General features: G+C 38.4%; 1 protein-coding gene across 1 annotated transcript; it reads left to right on the top strand.

Moving 5' to 3' along the window:
• The first annotated feature begins 4,389 nt into the window (after positions 1 to 4,389).
• Positions 4,390 to 5,093, top strand: LOC138169550 (small ribosomal subunit protein eS7-like). Its single transcript, XM_069099091.1, has one exon. The coding sequence runs from the start codon at positions 4,455 to 4,457 to the stop codon at positions 5,037 to 5,039; it is 585 nt and encodes a 194-aa protein (XP_068955192.1). The 5' UTR covers positions 4,390 to 4,454; the 3' UTR covers positions 5,040 to 5,093.
• Positions 5,094 to 20,515: the final 15,422 nt, after the last annotated feature.

Below are 20,515 nucleotides of genomic sequence, written 5' to 3'. Positions count from 1 at the left end.
TCCCCTTTAACTGCTTTCAATTCTTAGTTTCTAAACTGCATCTTCCTCAAACAAATCTGCTTCCAAAAACCACAAAGGGCTGTTTGGATTTGAGATACCATGTTTTTCCTCAGTCCCTGTATGGAACAGTGGAAAAAACTCTCCATAGTTTGTGAAAAGATGGAGACAGAGAAAAAGATGAAGAAGTAGCAGTTGAAAAGATCATCTCTTTACAGTTGTAAGAAAAGAGAGGCAGAGATAATAGCTCATAGTAGGTAGCTTTTATATGGAACTTTAAAGGTTTGCAATTTTTTTTCTTTACAAATATGTCATTTTGTCCTCACAACAACCCTGGGAAGTAGATGCTTTTATTAGTCTCATTCTACAGAGAAGGAACCTGAGGTAGATGAAGGTTGTGATTTTCCCAGGGTTACAACAGCCACCAAATCCATTCTTTCTTCCCTCCACCCACTGAGAAAGTAAAGAGAGCTTTATCCCCACTCATTGGAGCTCAGTTTTGATTTTTAACCTCCCACCTGTGGTAAGAGAATTTTTCTATACTGACTTTATGGGGGACTCTGTATATAGACTTTTTTTTTTTTTAAGCAATTGGGGTTAAGTAACTTGCTCAAGGTTACACGGCCAGTTATTATTTCTGGGTGTGGTGCTGAGTATCTGAGCCCGGATTTGATCCAGGTCATCCCGACACTGCAGCCAGTGCTCTTACTCACTGAGCCACCTGGCCACCCCTAAGCAATTGGGGTTAAGTAACTTGCTCAAGGTTACACGGCCAGGCGTTTCTGGGTGGGTGCTAAGTGTCTGAGCCCGGGATTCGATCTCCAGGTCTTCTCAACACTGGAGCCGGCGCTCTTACTTGCTGTGCTACCTGGCCGCCCCGTGCATATAGACTTTCATATATTGTCATACATGGTTGAAGTGTTGATTTGTTCTGATGAACTGTTTCTTTTCTTTTTATCTTTGTTATAGTTTAATCAGTGTTACCATTTGTCATTGTAATTCCAGTGACTCACTGGGTAAAGAAAAAGATAATATTGTGAGAATAAATATTTGTTGATATTGAAGTAGCCCAGACTGGAAATATCCTTCTCAAAGGCACCCTCTGAAATGAGTACAATACTCTAGATGTAAGTTGACCCAGATAGAAGATGATGAAGCTACTACCTCCTTCATTCCAGATGATCATTTTGTGATGCAGTGTGGTGGTGCACAGTCCAAAATATTATTGATTCTTTCAGGTACACATATATAAGCAGGGGGGAAAGGGATAGCTCCTTCAGAAGTGCCATAATGAAAGTACCTCCAAGAAACTGAGTTTTGGTAATCATGTTACTAGACAGACAGGTGAAAGGAACCCAGAGAGGAGTGAAATCAGCTATGATTGCCACTCCTCAGCCGAAACCCTCCAGTCTTTAAATGGCCTAAGGGAAAAGCCTAGACACTTCATTCTGGCTCTCAAAGCCCTCCTTACTCTGGATCTTCTCCAAGTATCTAATTAATCAAATAATAACACAAAATCCTTGTTCTCTGTCCTCAGGGAGTTTATGATCAGATCTAGTCAAGCAGATAAAACATCTATCTGCTGCAACAGTAAAAGCCAATACATAAGTAAGGGATAATCTGTGTGGCACATATTAGTGGTCTAGGAGTTCAGAGGCAAGAACACTGATGGCTGGGGGATTCAGAGGCAGCATCAAGGAAGAGGTGAGAATCCTGCTAACTTTTTGTAGGACAAGTAGGATCTGGATAGGTGGAAATCTCTATAGTTCAAGGTACCCAGCAGCATCCAGTCCCATGGGTCACTCAGAGCCTCAGAGTTTAAACAATTCATTGCACCAGAATGAAATGACTTCTAGGGAGGGAGCACACTTAGGGGAAGGGTAATCACCTCAGGAGGAAGTTTCAGGTAGGTTGCAAATAGCGGGGGGTTTTGGAATATTGATCTCATCATTGGTCATTTCCCCTTTGATTGTCAGCTTTCCTGGAATCCCTCTGCAGTTTGCCTCTTCAGACCCAAACAGGCAAAACATGTCCCAGAAAAACATGCACAAGTCCAGCCCCCTGGACACCTTCTCTGATTAAAGAGTTCCCATGGAGAGTCACAGGGAACTGATACAAAAGGTAAAGAACCTCACACCTAAAGATGACCTTGACCATAGCAGCTGTGCTCCAAGGGAGTCCCTTGCAACTTTCTGTCTCGTAATCACCCTGTCCTTGGTAGGTACTTGGTGGAATGATAGTGGGCAATTTAAATAACATCTGCAATTTCTTGGTGCTGGGAGCTGCCTTAAAAGTCAGCAGTTAATTGCACTCTGTAGGCACTAGAAAACCAGAGATCTGCTCACTCCCCTGCCCTGATGGCTGGAGCTCTGCAAATGCTACTGAAATTAGGAAGGTAATCCAGGCAAGAAGATCAATATGAACAAAGATGACATATAGAGGTAGAAAAAAAAAAACATGCTGTGGTCATTGGGTGGTGAGGGGAAATGGGTGAGGGAAAACCAACTGGGAGATGGTAGAACAAATAGTGGCTAGTGGATGCAGTGGGATTTTATTGTACTGTAAGAAATTACAAATATAAGGAATTCAGAGAAATATGGGATTCGTACAAAGTGATGCTGGTGAAATACAATATACACAATGAGAACAACATAAAAAAAAAGTCAAAGGCATGCCAAATGAGGAAACTGTATGTTGGACAGTAATATAAAGTAAGGATGGTAAGGAGGCCACAGATTGTCAAGAACAGGGGTGGGGAACCTGCCACCTTGAGGCCACATGTGGCCCTCTTTGAGTCCAAGTTTTACAGAACAAATCCTTTGATTAAAGAGACTTGTTCTGTGAAGTTTGGTTCAGTCAAAGGGTCACACTTGAGGACCTAAAGGGTTATATGTGGCCTTGAGGCCACAGGTTCCCCACCCTTGATCAAGAACAATGAAAGGTCAAGCTGAGGAGTTTAGATTTTATAGTGAAACAGCAACTGAATCATTTTGAGTGGGACTAAAAGCTATTACCCACCACTAATTAAAGATGGCTATTTCCACAGCATGTAATGCTGCTGGCTCTCTTCATAGCAGTCAAAAATTAGATATATGTATATACACATATATATCCATTTATATACCTACATACATACATATTATATGTTCATGTATGTTGTTGTTGATGGTATTCAGTCATGTCCAACTCTTTGTAACCCTATAGACCATAGCACATCAAGCCCTTTTGTCTTCCACTGTCTCTCAAAGTCTCTCCAAGTTCATGTCTGTTGTTTCCATGACACTATCTGTCCATCCTCATTCTCTGCTCTTCTCTTTTCCTTTTCCCTTCAATTTGTTGAAGGCAACATCAGGTTCTTTCCCAATGAGTCCCATCTCATTAGATGGCCAAAGGATTTAAGCTACAGCTTCAGTATTTGACATTCCGGTGAATAGTCTGAATTAATTTCTTTAAGTATTGACTGATTTGATCTCCTTGTTCTCCAAGGGATTCTCACAATTTGAAAGCATTGATTCTGCAGTGTTCAGCTTTCTTTATAGTCCAACTCTCACAGTCATACATTGCCACTGGAAAAACCATAGCTTTGACTACATGGATCTTTGTTGGCAAGGCGATATCTCGGCTTTATAGTATGCTGTCCAGATTTGCCATGGCTTTCCTTCCAAGGAGCAAGTGTCTTTTAATTTCATGACTGCAGTCACCATCTGCAGAGGTCCTTGAGACCAAGAATATAAAATCTGACACTGCTTACATTTCTTCTCCCTCTATTCTCCAGGAAGGGAAGAGACCAGTTGCCAAAATCTTAGTTTTTTGGATGTTAAGCTTCAAGCCAGTTTTTACACTCTCATCTTTCACCCTCGTCAAGAGGCTTCATGTAATGGAATACTATTGTGCCACAAATGACAAAATGGACAGTTTCAGAGGAAACTGGGAAAACCTCTATGAACTGATACAGGGCAAAGTGAGCAAAACTGAGAGAATCATTTATACAGTAACAACTTTGTCAAGAAATACAACTTTGAAAGACTTTAGAACTCTGGTCATGCAATGATAAAAAATCTTTGGGAATGAAAATAAAACATACCCCCCATCTATTAGAGAAGTAATGAACTTAAAATGCAGAGGGAGAGACATACATTTTTGAGCCTGACCAATTTGAGTATTTGTTTTGCTGGACTATGCATGCTAACATTGAGGATTTTGTTTTTAAAAGGGTTTTGTTATTGCTGGTGTTCAATGAGAAGACATGTTGGGGGATGTGTAAATGCATGTAAATATAAACATTTTTTAAAATTTAAGTAATGTTACTGGCAGTATAACTTGTCTAGCTTCAGATATTTTGGATGATGCAGGGAGATGAGATCAACCTCATGTTGCATGGCATGAAAATATGCATGTGCCCTCAAGAAAACTGAAGACTGCCCTCTTCCTAGGCCAGCGCTCATCGAGGCGGTGCCATGTTCAGTTCCAGTGCCAAGATCGTGAAGCCCAATGGCGAGAAGCCAGACGAGTTCGAGTCTGGTATTTCACAGGCTCTATTGGAGTTGGAGATGAACTCTGACCTACAGGCTCAATTAAGAGAGCTCAATATCACAGCAGCTAAGGAAATTGAAGTTGGTGGTGGCAGAAAAGCTATCATCATTTTTGTTCCAGTTCCTCAGCTAAAATCTTTTCAGAAGATCCAAGTACGACTAGTTCGTGAATTAGAGAAAAAATTCAGTGGCAAACATGTGGTCTTTATTGCTCAGAGGAGAATTCTTCCTAAGCCAACAAGAAAAAGCCGTACAAAAAATAAGCAAAAGCGTCCCAGGAGCCGTACTCTGACTGCTGTGCATGATGCAATCCTTGAAGACCTTGTCTTTCCAAGTGAAATTGTTGGCAAGAGAATCCATGTGAAATTAGATGGCAGCAGACTCATAAAGGTCCATTTGGATAAAGCACAGCAGAACAATGTGGAGCACAAGGTAGAAACATTTTCTGGCGTTTATAAGAAGCTGACAGGCAAAGATGTTAATTTTGAATTCCCAGAGTTCCAGCTGTAAATGCAGAAATGATTAAATAAAGTCCATTGTTCATAAAAAAAAAAAAAAAGAAAACTGAAGACTGCCAACTTTGTGAACTCTCTGTGGCACTCAGACACTGTTATCGTCTTTCAGACTTATGTTAGAGCAGACTTCTCCGCTCCTCTCTTGGACTCTGTTTAATTCAGTCCTAGATTCTGATCTAAACATTGTCTTCTGCTTAGGACTCCACAAGTTAGCACCTCAAAATTATCAGAAACCACTTATGGCTCACCCATAACCAATGGGACAGTTTTAGAATATCTTGGTCCAGATACTTCTTGGCCAAAGGCTTTCCTCTAGACCTGACCCAGGCAGTAGCAGCCTCCTAACTCCTATCTCTACTGTCTCTCATCCATTCACCTAAACTACCAAAATAATCTTCCTAAAATATAGGGTTGAACATGTCCATTCCCCACCTCAAAAACATTCAATGACTCCCCATTGCCTCTAGAAGATAATAAACTCCTTAGCCTAGCATTTAAGGCCCTCTATAATCTAGCTGCCATCAAACTTTCCAGTTTTATTTCATTCTACTCACTTTTATAAACCCTGCATTCTAACCATAACCAGATATTTGCCTACCTGGACTTTCTCTCTCCTGCTTTAGGCAATTTACAATCCATCCATGTGTGACATTATCTGATGATGGGTATTATTTTATAGAGCATACTGGCCTTGCACATCATAGGTGCTCATTAAATAGTTGGTGAATTTGGTTGAATTTCTACCCAACACTAATCTCCAGAAAGACTAAAATTATTTCTCTACCTCTGTCACTAACCTGGCAATGTTATGCAATATAAATTATTGAGTGTTTGGGGAAGAGCCTTGAATCAAAAAGTCAGGCAGGAGGATATTGTAACAATTCAGATGTGAGGTGATGAGGGTACCTACGAGGGTGGTATCGGTGATAATACAGAGAAAGGGACAGATTTAAAAGACACTTTAAAGAAAAATTGCCAGGATTCTAGTACTCTACTGGATACGGGGAATAAAGAGGAAGGAGTTCTTAGTAGTTAATGACTCTTTGGTAATTAAATGACTCCTTGGGGTGACACCAAGGTAACTGAATGACTGTGAGAAGGCTAATATCAGTAATAAAGATGGAGAAGTGGGAGAAGAAATTGGTTTGGTAGGACAACAATGAGGTCATTTTTTAAAAATATGCTGAGTATCCAAAAGGATGAATGAATGTAATGAAAAGAACTCAGACCTTGGAGTAAGAGACCTGGATTTGAATCCTGGTTCCCAAGTTTATCAGCTGTGTGATCATGAGCAAGTTTCTTAATCTTTCTAAGGTTCCTCGTGAGTAAAATACTTGTACTACCTATCTCATCAGTTTTTATGAGGTAACTGCTATCAACATTTTAGTTTTTCTTATTAAACTGGAGATAACAACAGTTGGATGACTTATCTAACAATGCTCTGAAGGGAGCACTTTGTGAATCTCAAAGCACTGGTTTGGAGTCTAAGGTTTAAGATTTGCAAATTATGTTCTCCCAGCACTGGTGTCTTCATCCCTCTTCCCCATCTGTAAGGTTCCCCTCCCCACTTCATTACTTTGTATGTACTGTGTATATATTTTGCATTTACTTATCTGTGTACTCATTTAACACTAGCAAAATGTAAGGTCTTTGAGAACAGGGGCTGTTTTTGTTTCTGTTTTAATTTTTCTATTCCCATCACCTAGTAAAGTGCCTGGAACACAATAGGTATTTAATAAATGCTTACTGGATAAACAAATGGTCAACCTTGGGGGGTAAGTAGTACAAGGATGATGAACCCAGCTGTGAGAGGGTAGGCGATGTGCCCATCATCACATAGCTAGTTACTGAGCAAGTATTCAAAATCAGGACTCTTGCTCAATAGAAATGTGATATTTTTAATGAAAACAAGTAGAAATGTCCAGTATATAGGTCACGATATTGGAATATAATTCTGATGAGAAAACAATATAATTCCCATTCCACAGGCTTGAGGTTGGGAGTGATGCTGTTACAACCCCACTGAAGGAAGCCCTCCCTCTTCGCGTTTATTAACAAAATGAGAATATGCCTCCCCAGCCAACTGGATAAACCTGATATGGTTCTACACATATTAATTCTATTCTTTGTTTCCCAGGCATGCTATAGGTATTCACTTTTCTGGTCAGAAAAATAAAAAAGATTGGAATTATCTAAGAGCATTGTGCAGATAGAAATAAAATCTGGCTATAGATGGAGTTTCTCCAGAGGAGAGCAAATAGAGATGTGATAAGCAATATAATTGGAGCATAATACAGAATAAGGGATACAAGATACAAATATTTAAAACTGCAATTAAAGAGCGTTCCCTGGAGAAAATAATTAATTTGGAGTATCAGTTTTCCAAAGGCAGTGGTGATGGGTGCTACATTTAAATTAAGACAAAATAGCAATGGTTATCATGAAAGGAGCAATCTTTCACTGACCCAGGTGGCTTAACTGGTCGTCTGTGTGTCTGCTTTCTCTCGCTGTAGGTAGACTGTGGGAACACAGGTCGCCCTTGTTCTGAACAGGGAAGCCCACTAAGTCAGGTACAGACTGAAGAATTAATGGCTAAGGTTCCCACTTGCTGTTCCAAATGTGCACTACCTGCTATCCTTTCCTGGGTAGCTTCCGACAGAACAGAACCAAGTTATTTATCCCAATCAAGTTCTCTCAAGTCAGATCAGATTAATGCTTTGTAAACATTTGGTCTATTGCATGTTTTCCCCCCCTTTAAAAAACGAGCGAGTCCTGGGCAAAATATTATCCCAATGAACGTTTATACCCTTCAATTCCCTATCAAATGCCCTATTTATGCTAAAGATTGACCAAGTACCCAACTCATGAGCTGACTTCATCAAAAGAACACAATGTACCTGAGCCAATCATATACTATTGATTTTTTAAAGATCCTGCTTACTTATGAATATGATGTACTCTAGCTGTACCAAAAAATATGCATAAGGATTTCATTCATAATAGCTAAAAAAAAGGCCAAGAAAATGCCTATGTCTAATGACTGAGGAATGGTTGAATAAATTATGACAGATGAATATAGTAGAATATCATTATGCCGTAAAAATAACAAATATGAAAAAATACAAAGATATATGAAAAGATATGGGGGGGGGGGGGTTCCCAAAGCAAGGTCAGTAGGAAAAGAGCATGTACACTGTCCACAATGATACATTTTAAAAACAAAGGCAGTGAAGTAAGTACATATATTTGAGAGGTGACACACAAAATGTGAGATTTTTTTGTTTCTTTACTTTATGATCTAGGTATAGGGAGCTCCCTATATGAAAGCTCCCTCTACTGATGCTGTCTGACAACACATCTGTAACTTTTTACCTTAGGGAGTTGCCTGGGCCACTGAGATGTTAAGTGACTTGCCCAAGATCACATCACCACTTTGTGCCAAAGTTTGGACTTGAACCCATTTCTTCCTTTCTCCAAGGCCAGTTCTCAAGTAACTATACCCTATTACTTCTCAAAAATGTATTTCACAAAATTAGAACACTAATGCATTATTGAAGTTGTAAACTGACCGAAACCTTCTGGAAAGCAATTTGGAACTATGCCCAAAGGGCTATAAAATTCTTCATACATTTTGATCCAGCAATACCATAAGCTCTGTATTCCAAAGAAATCATTTTTAAAAAAAGAGAGGGGCGGCTAAGTGGCGCAGTGAGTAAAGTGCCGGCCCCAGAGTCAGGAGGACCCAAGTTCGGTTCTGACCTCAGACACAACACCCACACCCACGCCCACACCCACACCCACACCCACAAACTAGCCATGTAACCTTGGGCAAGTTACTTAACCCCAAATGCCCTCCAAAAGACAAATAAATAAATAAATAAATTTAATTTAATTTTAAAAAATAAAAAAAAGAGAAAAAGATCCATGCATACAAAAATATTTATAGCAGTTCTCTTTTGGTGGCAAAAAAAAATTGGAAATTGAGGGGATGCCCATCAATTGAGGAATGGCTGAACAAGTTGTGGTATATGATGTAATGGAATATTAGTGTGCTATAATAAATGATGAGCGGGCAGATTTCAGAAAAACCTGGAAAGACTTACAAGAACTAATGCTGAGTGAAGTGAACAGAACCAGGAAAACACTGTGCACAGTAGCAGCAATAGTATGAGATACAATTTTTGATAGACTTAGCTCTTCTCAGCAATACAGTGATCTTAAGACGAATTCAAAACTCATGATGGAAACTGCTATCCACATCCAGAAAAAGGACTATGGTGTCTGAATGCACATCAAAACATACTATTTTCTCTTTTTTGTTGTTGTTTTGCCTTTCTTGTGGTTTTTCCTTTTTGTTCTGATTCTTCTTTCACAGCTTGGCTAATGAAGAAATATATTCAATATTATTGTACATGTATAGCCTATATCAGATTGATTGCTGTCTTTGAGAGTAGGGAAGGGAGGAAGGAAGGGGAGAAAAAAATTTGGAACTTAAAATCTTATAAAAGTAAATGCTGAAAACTATCTTTACATGTAATTGGAAAAAATAAAATACTACTAAGTGGGAAGGAAATATATTTCACAGTAGTAAATAACCATAGTAATCTAGTGTTTGATAAACCCAAAGATCCAAGCTTCTGAGGTAAGAACTCACAATCTGACAAAAAAAGTGCCAGGAAAACTAGAAAGCAGTTTGGTAGGAACTTGGCATAAATCAACATCTCATACTGTACACCACGATAAAATCAAAATATATAAGGGTAAATGATTTAGACATAAAGGATTATACCATAAATAAATTATGGATAAAGGAAGAGTTTATGACCAAATAAGAGATAGAGAGGATCATGGTGAGTAAAATGGATAATTTTGGTTACATAAAATTAAAAGGCTTTTGCATAAACAAAACTAATGCAGTCAAAATTAGAAGGAAAGCCAGAAACCAGGGGAAATTTTTATGCAATTTTTTTTGATAAGGACTTCATTCCTCAAATATATAGGGGGCTGAGGCAAATTTATAAAAAAATAAGAGCCATTCTCTAATTGATAAAAGTGTGTGAACAGGCAGTTTCAGAAGAAGAAATCAAAGCTATCAATAGTTATATGAAAAAATGCTTTGAATCAACTATTGATAAAAGAAATGCAAATTAAAACAACTCTAAGGTACTAACTCACATCCATCAGATTGGTTAACATGATAGAAAAGGAAAATGAGCAATGCTGGAAGGAATGTGGAAAAATGCAGACACTAATGCACTGCTGGTAGAGTTGTGAACTGGTTCAACCATTCTGGAGAACAATTCAGAGACAAAACCAAAGAATTATAAAACTATGCACTCCCTTTAACTTAGCAATACTACTACTAGGTCTGTATCCAATAGAGAACAAAGAGAAGGGAAAAGGACTTATTTATACAAAAACATTTATAGTCGGTCTTTTGGTGATGGCAAATTGTGGGGATACCCATCAACTAGGGAATGGCTGTTAAGTTATGGTATATGACTGTGATAGAATACTATTGTGTTATATGAAAAGATGAGCAGGATGCACTCAGGAAAACCTTGGAAGTCTCATATAAACTGATGCAAAGTGAAGTTAGCAAAAGCTATTCTGATCAAGACATGATCCAAGACTATTCCAAAGTACCCATGATGAACGATGCTATTCACCTCAAGAGAACTGATGAATTCTGTGTGTAGATTAAAGTATACTTTTTAATTTTGTTTTTCTTGGGTTTTTGCACATGTGTTTACTTTTGCACCAAGGTTAATATGGAAATGTGTTTTTCATAATTTCACATGTATAACTGATATCACGCTCCTTGCCTTCTCAAGGCCTGGGGGAAGTACAAAAGGGAGGGAGAGAATTTGGAACTCAAATTTTTTTTTAAATGAAGTTTAAAAATGTTTAAATGTAATTAAGAGATAGTTAATGAAACAAAAAAATTTTTGAGTTTATATATTTGATAAAAAAAATTAAACTGTAAATAGTTTAAATTTTAGGGGTATTTACCTGGAAATTTCCTCCAGACAGATTTGGGGTCTTAGTTATTCCATGAAAATATCAAGTCTCTAATTATCAAAAAATTTTAAAAGAATTTTACGTTCTCATTTATTCCATGGCTGATATTTAGGCACCTTAGTGTATCTGAGCTCTATTGTTACCTATCTATCTATTGTTATCTATCTACCTGAGCTTTATTGTTACCATGCTCAGAAAAGAAAGACAGAGGCATATGTGCTAGGGAGAGCCCAGACTTACTAATCTCTTGCAACAAAGAGCTCCTTTTGTGCTGGAAGCTGCCTGTCCATGCAGTTCCTTGTAGTGTGAAGAAAAAGCATGTCTGTCACTAGAGCCTAGAGAAAAGGTCAGTAAGTCAGAATATGATGCTATAGTTTCCACCAGGGCTAACAACACATAATCCCCTAGAAGATGTCATGACTCTGCTGATTGCAATCCTGCTTTCTCATTTCATCCTGGCAGCTGTTTTCAGATAACGTTATTCGTCTCTTTAAGTTCAGTACCTTGCTTACAGTGACCCTGAAAAGGATTCATTAATTTAGGATAGTTGCTATTCTTCAAGAATTAACAAGAATTTGCATTTATACAATTCTTTCTCCACCATATCATATTTGATCCTCATGATTACAGGATGTTAGATAATACAAGTGTTATTCCCATTTTGCACACGGGGAAACTAAGACTCAAGGATGTGAAGATGGCCAATGTCACAAATGTGATAAAAAGCAGTCGGGATTTGAACCCAAAGCCTCTGACTCCACATCCAGTGATCTTGACATTATACCACACTGACATTTTGTTTCACTCCTAACCATTTCTTTTGATTTGGGAAAAAATTAGTTCAATAAAATTGTTACAGAGTAGCTGTTTCCCAGAGGATGTTATATCTAATTCTCAGCTAATCAAAATTGAGTGCTATGCTCTATAAACTCTTAAAGATTATCAAGCATCAAGCAAGTGTAAGCTCCACAATGATGATGTGGATTGGGTCCTAATTATCTTCATTGTCTCTCAGAGTGACTAGTACAATGCTGCTCAGACTGTCAAGGATTAATAAATAGCTATTTTTAAATGAAATAGGAAACCTAATCCTATTAAATTGTTTTGTTTTGAAAGGAAAAGTGCATTTACCTTCATTTGGAAATCTGTTCAGTTGTGTTTGGAAGAACAGAGACTTATCTCTGTATCTTTTTCAGGACATGGCAGTGACTTGGACATGACATGACATGTGCTTAATAAATATTTGTTGATTTTGAATCTAGTGTTGTAAATAAACACTTAAAGACACTAACAGGTTGCCTAGTGTATTTAGTTCTCCATTTAATTTCCTACTTAGACCTTCAAGAAACTAACCTAATTCACACTAGCTGAGTCAATTCTTGCCCCAATGACAAATTAAGTTGGCAGGTGAATGGAGCAAATCACAGTGGTGGTGCAAATGATAACCCAACCAAGCACAGAAGCAGTCACATCGATGTATGTAACAACTCTGGTTGAATCAAATTTTGACTACCGAGTCTTTGCAGGGTTAAGCATTTTACTGAACAGACAAGATTGCTACAGCTCACACTGACGTTCTACTTACATTTGTTGGGGCACTGTGGCATAATGAACAGCATTTAGGACTTAGAATCAGAAAAGACTGGTATATAATTTCTTATATGACACTTAATATACCACTTAATAATAACATTTATAAAGCACTTGCCATGTGCCAGGCACTGTGCTAAGTACTTCACAATTATTAACAGATTTGATTCTCACAAGTCTGGGAGGTAGGTGCTATCATTATCCCCATTTTACAGAAAAGGAAACTGAGGCAAAGATTAAGTGATTTGCCCAGGATCACACAACTAGTAACTGTCTGCAGCCACATTTGAACTCATCCTCCTGACTCCAGGAATACGATCTTTTTTTTTTTTTGCTTTTTTTGGAGGGGGGAAGGTAGGGCAATTGGGGTAAAGTGACTTGCCCAAGGTCACACGGCTAGTTTTTTGTGTTAAGTGTCTGAGGCCAGATTTGAACTCAGGTCCTCCTGACTCCAGGGCCAGTGCTCTATTCACTATGCCAGCTAGCCACCCCAACCCCAGGAATACTATCTGTCCACTGTGCCCCCTGCCTTTGATTTCTCCAAATATCATTCTCCTCACCTATAAAATAAGTGGCTCTATTGCCATGCTTCCCTTGTCCCAGGGTCCACCTTTTACTAGATCTCCCATGATGACACAAACAACCATCTCTGGAAGTGTGAACCACACTCCTTTTCCTAGTAAGACCATACAATTAGTTTAAACTGGGCTCTGTATTGCCACCACTCTCCGAACCTTGATTCAACTGCATTTTTCCCGGGTACAAGAAGTTCTAGTTATGGTTCTGGTGAGTTATCATTAACACTATTATTGTATTTGTTAAAGGTACTACATAAAAGTGACATAAGCAAACCTGAGAACCTAGGTCAATATTCCATCCTGTGCCTAGATCTCAACAGAATGTTAAAAATAATATTGTGATAAACACTTCAGCTGAAATACTAACGTAGTTATTTCTTCTCAATTATCTCTATATGTCCCATATTTTGGTGATTCCAAATTTATTCTTTCAAATCAGTCTCCAACCACTGAAATTTTTCTAGTATGAAGCCTGATCGCTCAGCATAAACAAAAAATGTAGTAGTGAATAATCCCAGGAAAATAATAATGGGGGAATTGCCAACAGGAACAGATGGTAGGTAGGTAGCACCATCCATTGGAGAAAAAAAGAAAGCACGCTTTTTTTTTAAACATAATCTAGCTTACTTTTACGAGTAAAGAAATTGCTATTGCAGAGCCTTAATCAGATGCTATTATTAGCATCAGGTTAAGAAAACCAAGATGAAAATTCTCTGAAAGAAATGACAAGTAGGCAGACCCACAAATAGAAATGAAAAATTTTAATGTTTGACTGTTTTTTTTAAAAGGGTACAATAACCCTCCCCCTTCCAAATACATCAAAAATGAACAGCCCAAGACTGACTTGCTAAAAGAGCTTACCCAAAAAAAGCTTTTCAGAAAAAAAAGCAGTGTGTAATAACAACTTAAAATAAGACTATTTGTCATTTTTCTCAACTTCAAAAAAAAATCTTTTCTAGCTCTTAAGAGGATTTTCTTAGGTAAATATACCTAATCTCTGACCTAATGGTACAATGTAAGGAATACTAGGCTGAAGGGCCAGACACTTGGATTCTAGATTTAGTTTCACAATTGACTGGTCATCTGACCTTCAGAAAATCATTTTTTATGGTCTTCAGGATTTTTCATTTGTAAAATAAGCTTGGAATATATATCATGTCCCTCCTAGCTCTCATTCCATGATTCATTCTTGACTCCTTTAAGGTGAGTACTGATTTTCCTTTAATTCACATGGTTTTTCTTGTTTAACATTTATGATACTTTTTAAGTCTAACTTAACTGTCCTCATGCAAAAAGATGGGGCTTCCTCGTAATTAGTAGGGCATGCAACTCAGAAATCCTCTTCAAATAGTGGGTATGGATTTGAATAGTCATCTGAAGTCTCTCATTTGTCCCCTTTGTGACCACTGGTACAAATCTGTGAAATAGCTGACCAGAAATGATGCTACCATCAGTGTTCTTGGGAGTTTTTCCTCTGTTTAAATCTGTATAATCAAATTTGCCCTTGTCATTTAAATTCTAAGTTCTTACATGTAATCACTGAGCACTAGGTTTAGAGCTAGTGTGTTATAGTCCCAGCACAGAAATCTGTGACTTTGCCAAAATTACTTAACCTCTGTGTACCTCAATTTATTCATGGGCAAAATAAGTTGGATGGAATTTTTCACCAAACATTTACTAAGAATTTATTGCTGTGAAGGCTCTGGGCCAGGGTTAGAGATACAAAGACAAAAAGAAGTCACTGCCCTCCAGTAACTCCCATGCTCCTGTGTGCAAGGATGAGGCAGACAGTTCTGCTATGACAATTTTGTGAAATCGTGAATTAATTTCAATGTGATTTGTGTACTAGGGCACAATTTGAGGATACTAAATGTTTGCTTATGCAAAATTTCATCTGACTGCACACTCAGAATAACTCACAAAACACCTTTCTGATGACTACTTCAATAAACAAACGTTAAGTTTTGGGGTTTTTTGTTTTTGTTTTTATTTGTTTTTTGGGGTAAAGTACCGTATTGGGGTAAAGTACAATAGTATATCTCCTTGTGCAGTTAAGAATTTTGGATAGAAGAGGGCTGGTTCACACCCATGTACCTTCCACCATACACCCACAAGGTCCCAGAATTGTGGTCCACCCTAGCATCTAGAACATCAGAATTTAAAGGTTGGAAAAGGCTTCCTGTAGAAAATGGGATTTCAGTTGGGCCTTAAAGGAAGTCAGAGAAGACAGGAAGCAGCAATAAAGAGGGGGAGCATTTCAGGCATAGAGGCAACCAGAGAAAATACCCAGAGCTGAATAATGGAGTGCCTTGTATTTGGAACAGCAAGGAGGCCAATGTCATTGGTTTGAATAAGATGCAGCAGATATGAAGTAGCAGAGTCAGGATTCAAGCCGAGTGCCTCAGACTCCAAACTCCAGTACTCTTCCTACTGCAAACTGCCAAATTTTTTTTCTGTCTAATTAAACGAACTTTCAAACAATTTTGGTGAAAGATGGCCAATACATCAATGACCTATGATTTTGTCAGTGTGGGAAACCCACAAGGGCATGGTGTGTGGAACCTCACTTCAGTAACATGATCCAGCTACAACTTACAGTCTAAGTTGAGATTTAGAATGTTTAAGTGACTTGACCACAGTCACTTAGCTAGTAAGGTTCAGAGGCAGCTTTTGAACCCTGACTTCAAGTCCAACTCTGACAACTGTACCAAGCCGTCATTTAAGTCTAAGTCAATAATAAATACAATTTAAAGGCTCTAAGCTGCACTTTTAGAGTTTCCAATTTAATTCAGCAAATACTTATGAAGTATATGCCAGCCTACTCCAAGGTCCTAGGCTAGGAAAAGCAATATGGCACCTTCCCTTAAAAAATTAAAGTACTGTTGGAGTAATAAGACACATTCCCACATAATTAGACTATAAATGGTCTATAAGCCCATAAGAAGGGTACAAAGTATTAAGTGCTTAGCACAGCACCTGGGACATAATAGGCATTTAAAAACTAGTTGACTTGACTAGCAGAGTTCAGAGGATAGAAAAGCCACAGATTCTCAGGGTTGAGATGGACTTCAAAAGTCATTCCCATCCACAACATCCCCAGGTCAGGCAACCTTCATTTGGAGACTTCCAAGGATTGGGAACCCACTCCCTCCTAAAGTAATCCATTCTGCTTTTGTGTGCTTGTAATTGCTGGCAAGTTTTTCTTTACGTGGACTCTGTGTCTTTTTCACATTTCACCTCTTGCTGCTCTGCCCTGGGAATCAAAGAAAAAAAATCTAATTCCTCATTCACATGATAGCCTTTCATTGTAAAAAAGCTATCAAGTTCCCCACCAAGTCTATTCTATAAAATTAACATCCTCAACTTTTTCTAACAATCCTCATTTGGTTTGAGATCGGTGGAAGAGAACAAGGGTTTGTTAAGTGCCTGCTCACACAGAGCTAGGCACTGCGCCAAGCAGTTTACATATGTTATCCCATTTGTTCTCGAGAACTCTCCCCATTCTGGTTATCCTTCTCAGCATTCTCTTCATTTTGTCAATATCCTACCTGAAATATGAAGCCTATTCTAGATGTGCTATCATTCAAGCCAACTGCAATGAGCCTATGATCACCATTCTGGACTTTACACTTCTCTTAATACACTCTAAGGACACAATGAAAACATGATGCTCCAGAGCAAGCCAATGAGGACAGAGTATGGAGGGACTGGATGACGTCTCTCAGTGCAGGCCAATGTCCTTTTGGCTTATTTGGCTGCCACATAACTGTCTCTAACTCACACTGAGCACGAAGTCCACCAAAACACCCAAGACCCCCAGATCTTCTTCATAACTGCTAACCCTACCTTGTTCATCCTGTGCTTCTGACATGGAATTTTTTTTTAGCCCAAATTTAAGACTTAGCATTATCATTACTGAATTTCATCTCATTAGATTCATCCAAAGATCCAGCACACTGAGGGAATTCCTCTATGCTTGACTTAATAACTTACATTTCTATCATGCTTTAAAGTTTGGGCAGTGCTTTTCTTGTTTATATTTGATCCTCACTGAATTTTGCATTAGAGGCATTACCCTAATTATAGGACATTTGAGACTCGGATTTAAAATTTGCCCACAGTCCCACATAGTGTCAGAAGTCAGATGTGAACCTGTGCCTTTGATGATTACAAGTCTATAGACAAAAATAGTACATGATAAAGGTGTATAGGGGTTGGTTGCAATCTATACCAGTGAAGAGATTCATGATACCAGTCATTAATGTGGAGGCAGAATGCAAGATAGTGGGGATGCAGTGAAGAATGGAGGCTATTCCTCAGAAATTACACTGAACATCCCAACTCTGAGCCTTTTCATCGGCTGTGTCCTACCCCATGTTCTTCCTACTTCTATCTCCTGGATGCCTTCAAGATTCAGCTCAAACCCACCTCTACAAGAGGCCTTCCACAGTCATTCCTCCTTGTCTCCCCCAATACTGTCTCCCATTTACACACTCTGTATCATCTATGTACATAGTTTTTGCATGTTGTATATCTACACACTCCACCACCATTAAAATGTGAGCTCCATGAGGAAAAGGAATGTTTTTGCCTTTCTATCTCCAGCACTCTGTACAGTGCCTAGCGTATCATAAGTCCTTAAAAAATTGTTATTGCTGTTGCTTGTCCTTCGTTCTCAAAGAGGCCCATGACATCAGGGAGGTGCTGCCATGACATGCAAGTAAACTAAATTAAGTTAGGGAGGGCTGTGCAAAGTAACCAGCCTCACTTTCTCCTCCAAAACCATCTGGGTCCAGTGGCAAGATATAGATCAGGACAACCAGAGATGGCCCTGGATGAAGTGGTAGATTTTTACCTTTTTAAGCTAAGGATTTTACTAAGAAATGAGACAGAGAATGGTCTCTTTCACCTAGTAAAAAAAAAAAATCAACCTGGGAGGGGAAGACTGTCAGAGTTTTTACTAGTTGATTGAACATTGCTGGTAACATTTATTGATATTCGAGAATTTTACTTTCTTACATTTGTTTTTCTAAATGATCCACCCAGAATTTATCTATAGCCATCTTAACATATTTTCTTTCTCCCCGGTTTTTTTCCATAATTTGGATTATACATTGTAAGTGTATTACTTTAAAAAAGGATGATTTGTGATTTAAAACGACCTCTTTGTATTTAGAATGTCTTTTGTGTAGGAATGTAAATTTTTAAGATCTTCCCTGCCCCTAGGTTAAGTGCACCTGGAGCCTGTGGTAGTAGGCTAGTTTTTCAGGAACCCCCACACCTTGGTGCTTTGTGATTAGGCAGTGGGTCTAGAGAGTTGTTACATTCTCTGACCCAGAAGGCTATATAATCCCTGATGTGAGACTTTGTTTTGGGGTACACTTTGAAAAACGTGTGATTTGACCAGATGAGACTCTGGGCAGCTGTTGAGGGCCCTCCAGCTTTGAAAAACCCAGATGTTGATGCTTCCCTCTCTGGTAACTGACTAGGTATGGATGTAATGGTCAAGACAGTTGGAAGCCTGTCTGCTTGAAATGTTTCTGTCTGTATACTCTCAAGTTTGGGGTGCTGACCTTTTTCCCCTGAACTAGGTAAATGATATGTTTGATTGATTAAAGCAAGATTAACCCATTTTGAGCTGCTTTCCTTTTAGAAAAGCAGATCTAAGAACCTGTGTTGGCAGCCACCCTGGGGACGCTGGGGTGCTTGCTGCTACACTCTGCTTCTCAGGTATAGGCTTAAACCACTCTGATGGCAAGGAAAAGAACAGAAAGCTACAATAGCAAGTCACTGATGACTTGCTACCCAAAAGACCAATAACCTTGCACCAGAAATATGACAACAACAAAAAAAGCAGGTGACAACCAGTTGGGGTAGGATTACAAAGGGAATATACAGAAATGAGTGCTGGTTACCTCTTAATAAGTGCTTCAGTGGTTGATGGGACACAATGGATCCCTGTGGTCCTTCACTAGGAATCTCCCTCTAAGTTGAATATCCATCTGAAATTCATCACTCAGTCCTCAATTCTGGACCTCTCTCCATCCAAAAGGACAAACATTGTCTGATACTTTACTGAATATAGGTGTGCTATGTCTATGGTTTCTCCCCCGATCTTTCAGTCTAGTAATCCTGTCAAAAAGGGAAATGAGGTTAATCAGACATGACTTTTGAACAGAATTTTCTGAATATATCCATCTCTGCTCCCTTACCCAGCAAGTCTTCTAACAAAGATTTTAGAAGTTAGAAAAAGCAATTCAATTAAACAATCACATCCATTAATCTGACTATATATGTGATATTCCAGACCTACAATCCCCCACCTCTGCAAAGAAGCAAGGTACATTTTATCAACTCTTCTCCAAGACCAAACTTTATCGATATAATTAGAGAGCTTCTAGTTACTGTTTTTCTTCTTCTCATTCATATTTTTGTAGTCATTAGGTATAATGTTTTCCTGGTTCTATTTATTTCAAGTCTTCTCATAATTGTCTGAATTAATCTTTTCATTTCCTACAGTATAGTAACATTCTTACATTCACGTAAGAATATCTTTTAGTCACTTCCTAGTTTATGGACAACTACTTTGTTTCTAGAGCATGATTTTAAAGTCAATTTTGAATATATCTAGTTTTTTTAATCAATAATTTCTCCCACCATCCCTCCTCCTCCTAGAGAGTTGTCCCATATAACAAATATTTTAAAGAAAAAAATGCACAAAGCTGGGCCATACATCAAAAAAAAAAAAATATATGCAATTTTCCACACAACCATGGACTTCTCAACTCTGCAAAGGAATGGGTTGGAGTATCTTCTTATATCTCTTCTCTGGGGCCATGCTTCTTCTAATTACATGAGGTTTTCTTAATAAACACATGATGGCTCACTGGAAGGTTCTACTCTCTTCAAGTTCTTTGCAAACCAGCACATTTACTAGTTTCTAGTCAATCAATGAATAAGCATTTGTTAAGTGATTTCTATACATAAGACATGCTGAGCACTACACAAAGACAAAAATCAGAAGTCGCTGCCCTCAAAGAGCTTATATTCCAATGGGGCAGAAATGCATATGTGTGTATGAATATACAGAATATATATAAAATTAACACAAGGTGGTTTATGGAAGGCATCCTGGAGTGCCCCTCTTATTCATAGTTCTTCAAAAATCAATGTTGAAATCTGTCAATTGGTATAGCCACTCTAGAAAACTATATAAAACTACTCTCAAAAAGTCACTAAACTTAACAAACCCTCTTACCCAGGCAGCACTATTAGGCATATA

Source organism: Petaurus breviceps, unplaced genomic scaffold (genome assembly GCF_028583685.1).
Source record: "Petaurus breviceps papuanus isolate PSGF00001 unplaced genomic scaffold, PetGlider_PUasm1.0 37, whole genome shotgun sequence".
Classification (NCBI taxonomy): domain Eukaryota; kingdom Metazoa; phylum Chordata; class Mammalia; order Diprotodontia; family Petauridae; genus Petaurus; species Petaurus breviceps.
Note: the sequence above shows the minus strand (reverse complement) of the source record. Positions and strands in the feature narration are given on the sequence as shown.

Bases quoted from the DNA above. Each gene is read 5' to 3' on its own strand.
- LOC138169550 (XM_069099091.1), top strand. From the start codon at position 4,455: ATGTTCAGTTCCAGTGCCAAGATCGTGAAGCCCAATGGCGAGAAGCCA.